Raw genomic sequence first — 10,000 nt, 5'->3', positions numbered from 1 at the left:
AAAACAGAACAATGCATTAAAATAAATCACTGCAAACTTCAAAAGGCAACAGACACTAATATGATTTAGACTTTAAAGACTGCAAATGTAGTCAGCCAAAGGGTGCAGTTTGAAGTCTACAGAAGTGAAGGGCTGTAAATGCAAATGTCATGAGCACTAATGTGGGATAATCCAGTGAAGTACGCTGTGTTAGGAACGTCTCAGACATTAGAGAGACAATGCCCTGTTACACTGACTGCACATTTGAATACGAATGCCAGTGGTATTATCAGATCAAAGGTGGGCTGCTGGACAGGTAGACTGCAGACAGGGACTCGGGTTAATGGCAGACAGGCTGCTCGCCAAGGTCTCGTTGTGCCAGAGGAAGCTCAAATTGACATGTTGGAGACAGAAGAGCTGTCAGCTCGCTGGAGACGCCTGTCTGCCCACCGGTCTCCATCAAGACCAGACACCCAGCTCTGTTATACACAGACGTTCAGCTATTTATTCTTCCAGTAGACTTAACACCGAAACATGCACACAGTTGGTTAATCCATAATTTATGATGAAAGCGATCACTGGTCAGATATGGATGTCAACTTTAAAACATTTGTACATTTGCACACACAGATATCATGGATGACTTGTGCTGAATTTTGTTGTTATTTATGAAAAATGTATTTCTGCGTTTGATGTCACATGGTCATTTTAATCACATTTTTAGTAAGTTGAAGCAAAATGTCAAATTCCCTAACTGACACACTTCTGAAATGATCTGATAACATACATGACTATTGTGTACAAAATGACACATAAATAATGCTTGTACACACTTGTATACCTGTAATGCATGTCATATCTATACGTACCTGTAATGCATGTCATATCTATACGTACCTGTAATGCATGTCATATCTATACGTACCTGTAATGCATGTCATACCTATACGTACCTGTAATGCATGTCATATCTATACGTACCTGTAATGCATGTCATACCCATACGTACCTGTAATGCATGTCATATCTATACGTACCTGTAATGCATGTAATACCCATACGTACCTGTAATGCATGTCATATCTATACGTACCTGTAATGCATGTCATACCCATACGTTACCTGTAATGCATGTCATATCTATACATACCTGTAATGCATGTCATACCTATACGTACCTGTAATGCATGTCATATCTATACATACCTGTAATGCATGTCATACCTATACGTACCTGTAATGCATGTCATACCTATACGTACCTGTAATGCATGTCATATCTATACGATACCTGTAATGCATGTCATATCTATACATACCTGTAATGCATGTCATACCTATACGTACCTGTAATGCATGTCATATCTATACGTACCTGTAATGCATGTCATATCTATACGTACCTGTAATGCATGTCATATCTATACGTACCTGTAATGCATGTCATACCTATACGTACCTGTAATGCATGTCATATCTATACGTACCTGTAATGCATGTCATACCTATACGTACCTGTAATGCATGTCATATCTATACGTACCTGTAATGCATGTCATACCTATACATACCTGTAATGCATGTCATATCTATACATACCTGTAATGCATGTCATATCTATACATACCTGTAATGCATGTCATATCTATACGTACCTGTAATGCATGTCATATCTATACATACCTGTAATGCATGTCATATCTATACGTACCTGTAATGCATGTCATACCTATACGTACCTGTAATGCATGTCATATCTATACGTACCTGTAATGCATGTCATACCTATACGTACCTGTAATGCATGTCATACCTATACGTACCTGTAATGCATGTCATACCTATACATACCTGTAATGCATGTCATATCTATACATACCTGTAATGCATGTCATACCTATACGTACCTGTAATGCATGTCATATCTATACATAACTGTAATGCATGTCATATCTATAAAAACCTGTAATGCATGTCATATCTATACATACCTGTAATGCATGTCATATCTATACATACCTGTAATGCATGTCATACCTATACGTACCTGTAATGCATGTCATATCTATACAAACCTGTAATGCATGTCATATCTATACAAACCTGTAATGCATGTCATATCTATACAAACCTGTAATGCATGTCATATCTATACATACCTGTAATGCATGTCATACCTATACAAACCTGTAATGCATGTCATATCTATACATACCTGTAATGCATGTCATACCTATACGTACCTGTAATGCATGTCATACCTATACATACCTGTAATGCATGTCATATCTATACAAACCTGTAATGCATGTCATACCTATACATACCTGTAATGCATGTCATATCTATACATACCTGTAATGCATGTCATATCTATACATACCTGTAATGCATGTCATACCTATACGTACCTGTAATGCATGTCATATCTATACATACCTGTAATGCATGTCATATCTATACAAACCTGTAATGCATGTCATATCTATACAAACCTGTAATGCATGTCATATCTATACGTAGCTGTAATGCATGTCATATCTATACATACCTGTAATGCATGTCATACCTATACATACCTGTAATGCATGTCATATCTATACAAACCTGTAATGCATGTCATACCTATACATACCTGTAATGCATGTCATATCTATACAAACCTGTAATGCATGTCATACCTATAAAAACCTGTAATGCATGTCATACCTATACATACCTGTAATGCATGTCATACCTATACGTACCTGTAATGCATGTCATACCTATACGTACCTGTAATGCATGTCATACCTATACATACCTGTAATGCATGTCATATCTATACGTACCTGTAATGCATGTCATACCTATAAAAACCTGTAATGCATGTCATACCTATAAAAACCTGTAATGCATGTCATACCTATACATACCTGTAATGCATGTCATACCTATACGTACCTGTAATGCATGTCATACCTATACGTACCTGTAATGCATGTCATATCTATACGTACCTGTAATGCATGTCATACCTATACATACCTGTAATGCATGTCATACCTATACATACCTGTAATGCATGTCATACCTATCACGTATGCATGTATACCTGTAATGCAGGTCATATCTATACGTAGCTGTAATGCATGTCATATCTATACATACCTGTAATGCATGTCATACCTATACATACCTGTAATGCATGTCATATCTATACAAACCTGTAATGCATGTCATACCTATACATACCTGTAATGCATGTCATATCTATACAAACCTGTAATGCATGTCATACCTATAAAAACCTGTAATGCATGTCATACCTATAAAAACCTGTAATGCATGTCATACCTATACATACCTGTAATGCATGTCATACCTATACGTACCTGTAATGCATGTCATACCTATACATACCTGTAATGCATGTCATACCTATACATACCTGTAATGCATGTCATATCTATACCTACCTGTAATGCATGTCATATCTATACAAACCTGTAATGCATGTCATATCTATACATACCTGTAATGCATGTCATACCTATACATACCTGTAATGCATGTCATACCTATACGTACCTGTAATGCATGTCATATCTATACGTACCTGTAATGCATGTCATACCTATACAAACCTGTAATGCATGTCATACCTATACATACCTGTAATGCATGTCATACCTATACATACCTGTAATGCATGTCATACCTATACGTACCTGTAATGCATGTCATACCTATACATACCTGTAATGCATGTCATATCTATACATACCTGTAATGCATGTCATATCTATACATACCTGTAATGCATGTCATATCTATACAAACCTGTAATGCATGTCATATCTATACGTACCTGTAATGCATGTCATATCTATACGTACCTGTAATGCATGTCATATCTATACATACCTGTAATGCATGTCATACCTATACATACCTGTAATGCATGTCATATCTATACAAACCTGTAATGCATGTCATACCTATACGTACCTGTAATGCATGTCATATCTATACATAACTGTAATGCATGTCATATCTATACAAACCTGTAATGCATGTCATATCTATACATACCTGTAATGCATGTCATACCTATACGTACCTGTAATGCATGTCATATCTATACAAACCTGTAATGCATGTCATATCTATACAAACCTGTAATGCATGTCATATCTATACATACCTGTAATGCATGTCATATCTATACATACCTGTAATGCATGTCATACCTATACGTACCTGTAATGCATGTCATATCTATACATACCTGTAATGCATGTCATATCTATACATACCTGTAATGCATGTCATATCTATACGTACCTGTAATGCATGTCATATCTATACAAACCTGTAATGCATGTCATATCTATACATACCTGTAATGCATGTCATATCTATACAAACCTGTAATGCATGTCATACCTATACATACCTGTAATGCATGTCATATCTATACGTAGCTGTAATGCATGTCATATCTATACAAACCTGTAATGCATGTCATACCTATAAAAACCTGTAATGCATGTCATACCTATAAAAACCTGTAATGCATGTCATACCTATACATACCTGAAATGCATGTCATACCTATACGTACCTGTAATGCATGTCATACCTATACTTACCTGTAATGCATGTCATACCTATACGTACCTGTAATGCATGTCATACCTATAAAAACCTGTAATGCATGTCATACCTATAAAAACCCGTAATGCATGTCATATCTATACATACCTGTAATGCATGTCATACCTATAAAAACCTGTAATGCATGTCATATCTATACATACCTGTAATGCATGTCATACCTATACATACCTGTAATGCATGTCAAACCTATAAAAACCTGTAATGCATGTCATATCTATACATACCTGTAATGCATGTCATACCTATACATACCTGTAATGCATGTCATACCTATACAAACCTGTAATGCATGTCATATCTATACATACCTGTAATGCATGTCATATCTATACAAACCTGTAATGCATGTCATATCTATACATACCTGTAATGCATGTCATATCTATACATACCTGTAATGCATGTCATACCTATACATACCTGTAATGCATGTCATACCTATACAAACCTGTAATGCATGTCATATCTATACAAACCTGTAATGCATGTCATATCTATACATACCTGTAATGCATGTCATATCTATACAAACCTGTAATGCATGTCATATCTATACATACCTGTAATGCATATCATATCTATACATATCTATAACGAAACATATGTAGTATGACATAATATATTGTATACACTACGTTGATTATAAATTTAAATATATTAAATGATACTTTTTTGAAACATGCAGAGTTGTGCAAATAGTTTAGTAAATTACTTCAAATGGTGTTCCAACCAACATCTTGATCAATACATTCGATTTTTTATTTTTTCTACAATTATTGGAACACATAAAATTATTAATGTACCATTGTTTGATTTTTTTAGCTTTTTTTGCCCACAGAATGCCTGTCAAAGCGCTTCTTGAGTCAGAATGTAAAACCAGAGGGTGAAAATGTCAATAAAAACTACTAAAAATAATAAAAAAAGCAACAAGAATGACATTAAATGTATTTCTAAGGAGGTCTTATTAACTTGTGTTCTAAGAATGCCACATGACATATTGTTTGCACACAGTGTATATGTTCAGTGTTGTTGGTTGATCACCGCTGGCTTCATTCAGCTCAGACTCATTACAAACGGAGGCTAAATGGGGCCGTGTAAGGCTTCAGTTCTTTGATTGCTTATTTAACGTTCCCCCTCAAACCCCCCCGTGTCTGGGCCCCATTATCTCCTGCTTGTCACCTTGTCTGCACCTCTCTGATGTGTTGTTGATAACATCTGCCTGCCTGAATATAAAGCCCGAGAGAGAGCTCACCTTCTGCATCACTCTCTCTCCACACCTCCATCAAGACTGACCGGATCTCTCTCGCTCTCTGGAAACATGCATCTGTCCTGCATCTTGATCCTCTACTCTCTCGTAGCCCACACCGCGGCCTTCGACCTGGGTCAGACGACACGCTGTGTACCCGTTCCTCATCAGATGAGCGTTTGCCAAGACGTGTCGTACTCTGAGATGAGGTTGCCCAATCTGTTGGGTCACGGGAGCCTGGAGGAAGCGGTTCCTCGCTCTGAAGAATGGAGAACTCTGCTTCATACCGGCTGCCATCCTCAGGCCCGGTCGTTCGTCTGCTCGCTCATCGCTCCTGTTTGTCTGGACAGGTACGTTCATGAGTTTTTGAGACAACATGACGCTTACTCAAATGTGGTTTGCTCAGAGGTCGCTCTTTCATAGAGTCCTCAATTATGTTTGACTGAAGTATCAACGTTGTGTCTCCCAAAATGGACTAAACTCACGTATGACTGTGTCTCTAGGTTCATCCAGCCCTGTCGTAGCGTGTGCAAGGCCGTGCGGGACAGTTGTGCCCCCGTGTTGGCGTGTCACGGACACGCTTGGCCTGAAGCTCTGAATTGCGACCGTTTCCCGGCGCAGGACGACACGTGTCTAACACCTCTACCCAAACACATCAGCGCTTTCTCCAAAGGTGAGACCCTCTTGTAAACATTCATGAAGACAGTTAGACCGATAGATACATCCATTACACTCTTTGTATGCAACTAAACTGTAAAATAATATTTTGTCATGCCAAGAAATCAGAACTAGACAGACAGTCAATTTGTGCTTTCTTGCATTGACAGAATTCCCTCAGCCTGTGTGCCAAAGCTGCCCACCTGTCGAGGAGATGCCCTCTTTGAAAACAGTGCTGGATGCCCTCTGCCTCGGTGACTTCGGTAAAGAACCGTTCTATTCCAAATAAACATTTAATGGCCTTTATAACATTTTCTGGTAATGGGTTGAGGCTCATGATGTGGTTTTGAGATGCTCACTCTCCTTGTCTTCCTCACAGCTGTCAAAGCCAAGATCTCCCGGCGTCGACTGGCATCCTCAGAGCCGGAGTTGATGGTGGAGGGGCAGGTGGAGTTCATCCAGCGTGGTCCACTGCTCCCGTACGACACCGCCAGTCTCCTGCAGCGCTGGCTGCTCATCAACCTCAGATGCGCCCACACGTTGGTCCGACCCGGCCGCGCTCAGCTCTACCTCATCACCGGAACCATGCGTCCAAACGGATCCATCCAGCTGTCCAATCTCTTCCCATGGTTCAAAAAAGACCTCCACATCACCACGGCAACACGCAAATGGAAGCACCACAAGTGCTAAACGACCCGAAACTGCTGCAAAGTACAAGAGAGACTATTATAGGCCATTAATACTTAACATAATATGATTATAGAAGGGCTTTAAAATGGGAGAGATGTACCACCCCCTTCTGGTCGGACATGTAATTGCTCTCTCTCTCTCTCTCTCTCTCTCTCTCTCTCTCACACACACACACACACACACACACACACACACACTCAGCTCTTTTATCTCATGGACTTGAGATGCACTACAGTTGTTGTACATAGAGAGTGAAATAATTGTAAAGATTAATATTTTCTATAAAGAAGTAATTTGTAAAGAAGAATTTTCAGATGTAAGTGTATTTTTGTGTTCTTTGCGTTGTTTGTGTGCTGTAAATAATAAAAAGTGTTATTAAACTAGATTTTTGATCTGCATTTTTCCCATTTACAGTATATAGATATATACATATATGTCTGTGCTTACAGAAATGCAACACACTGCCCCCAGTGGCCAAATCGGAGAGTGTTGTTGGGCGTATAGACTTGTGTGAGCTCCGTTTTCCAGGGAAATGTCCACAGAGGGGCACAAAAAGCGAGTTGTTTTGAATGCATATTTTATAAACCGAACCCCCCAAAACCCCGAACCATCAAACGGTTCATTTGAAAGAACTGGTGAAAATATATCTATATATACATTATATATAAAGCTTTTAGCTGGACAGACAGTTTGAAAGTAGAGAGTCCGTACACACCTCATTCAGAGATGCAGAGAGGCACGTTCAACACTTCTATAGACTCCGTTCTGCACGTGGTTTCTCTGCATTGTGTTGCCTAATTCATAGAGCCTGTCCCGCCATTCACCGCACGAAGAGCCGCGAGGAGAGCAACCATTGAGAGACGCCAGTTTTAAGAGGTCGTGGAGAGAAAAGAGGAGCGAGACCTTTCACATCTGCTCTCAAACGAGGGAACTTCAGCGGAGTCTTTATAGACTGTCAATGAGGGCGCTCCGTTTTTTCAGCGGTCCCTCAAAAGGCATAAAGGCTTCAAATGAGTTCACATGAACTGGCGTTTTAGTGACTCCACTTCATAAAGGTCAAATGCCGCCTGTTTGAGAGTTTGACCACAGCGGAAGAGAGGCGAGGAGATTGTCCTCCAACAGAAGTTAAATACGCTCTATTATCGGCTCTTCGTATAAGTCTATGCTACCTTGAAAAACCCACAGAATTTGATAGATTTTGACTTTGCATCTGAGGGAATTTTAGGTGCATCTCTATTTCAGATGAGTAATATGGCTTCTTTGACTGAGCTGAAACGTGTGTCACGAGTTCATTTCTTGATCTATAACCCCATGTAAAATGTTTCTACACCCGTCCAGCTCGTCTCGGCCAAACGTTAACACACATTACATATTCATCGGCCGCCGGTCTGCACGCTACCAGCGAGGGCCATAAAACTGCAAATTTGATTACATGTGCCCTTTGGCTCTGTGTCGAGGGGACAAAGAAGCCGCCTGTCTGTGGCGATTAGCATGCCCAGCATGAGGTGATGTCGCCCCCCGTAAGACTGGCCCGGTTCCCCCCTGCGCTGCGACATGCTTGTTTACCGCACGAACACTGGACACAGCACACTTCCATCCTGGCCTTCAAACGTCTCAGAGATCTCATCACACTCTTGAGTTACACCACCGGTATATCACCGACTGAACTGTGTGTATTCCTGTTTCTCCGGAGCAACCTCTGAACAATAACTCTTTCAACTGTGGCTGTTTAACATCTTGATGTTTTGGGTTTCACAGGAACTCTCCAGTCACTATAAACAAAAACAAGCTGTCAGATTGTATGAGCATGATGAAAATCTATTTTTAGCTTATTGCAAATTTGCTTGCTGTTAGTATGAAGCAGATCAGGCTTCAGATGTTTGGTATAATCTGACACATTTGTTAGGTTTTGTCACAAAATATAATATGATATTATTGAACAGCACGAGTGGTTACTTGTGTTTTAATCTGCTATTGAAAAGTAAAGCTGCATTTTAAAGTTTCTCTTTGGTTGTTTAAAAAATTACATTGAAAATGTGTGAGTGAATATCATAGAAGTCATGTTCAGCTCATTTCACCATAGCAACAAACAAAAACAAACAAACGAAAATGTATTTATTTATTCTAATTTTTTTTAAATAATAAAAATACTACTAAATAATACTAATAAAAAAGTACATATATATATAATTTATTTATTATTATTATTTTAAATAATAAAAATACTACTAAATAATACTAATAAAACAAATAATATATATACTCACACACACACACACACATATATAATTTATTTATTATTATTATTTTACGTAATAAAAATACCAATAAACAATACTAATAAAATATTATATAAATATATATATATAATTGATTATTATTATTATTTTAAATAATAAAAATACTACTAAATAATACTAATAAAACAAATAATATATATACACACACACACACACACACACACACACACACACATATATATATATATATAATTTATTTATTATTATTATTTTACGTAATAAAAATACCAATAAACAATACTAATAAAATATTATATAAATATAAATATATATATATATATATATATATATATATATATATATATATATATATATATATATATATATATATATAATTTATTTATTTATTTATTTATTATTATTATTATTATTTTACGTAATAAAAACACTACTAAATAATACTAATAATATATAAATAAAATATTATTCATTATTATTTTATTATTATTAAATAATAGAAATACCA

General features: G+C 37.4%; 1 protein-coding gene across 1 annotated transcript; it reads left to right on the top strand.

Annotated features, from left to right (window-relative positions):
* Window positions 1–5,947: 5,947 nt before the first annotated feature.
* On the top strand, window positions 5,948–7,234 carry LOC127640145 (secreted frizzled-related protein 2-like). Its single transcript, XM_052122562.1, has 4 exons — window positions 5,948–6,237; window positions 6,391–6,560; window positions 6,715–6,807; window positions 6,924–7,234. The coding sequence occupies exons 1-4, from the start codon at window positions 5,960–5,962 to the stop codon at window positions 7,232–7,234; spliced, it is 852 nt and encodes a 283-aa protein (XP_051978522.1). The 5' UTR covers window positions 5,948–5,959.
* Window positions 7,235–10,000: the final 2,766 nt, after the last annotated feature.

The sequence above is a fragment of the Xyrauchen texanus genome, chromosome 49 (assembly GCF_025860055.1).
Source record: "Xyrauchen texanus isolate HMW12.3.18 chromosome 49, RBS_HiC_50CHRs, whole genome shotgun sequence".
Taxonomy (NCBI): Eukaryota; Metazoa; Chordata; class Actinopteri; order Cypriniformes; family Catostomidae; genus Xyrauchen; species Xyrauchen texanus.
This window is presented reverse-complemented; position numbering and strand designations above follow the sequence as displayed.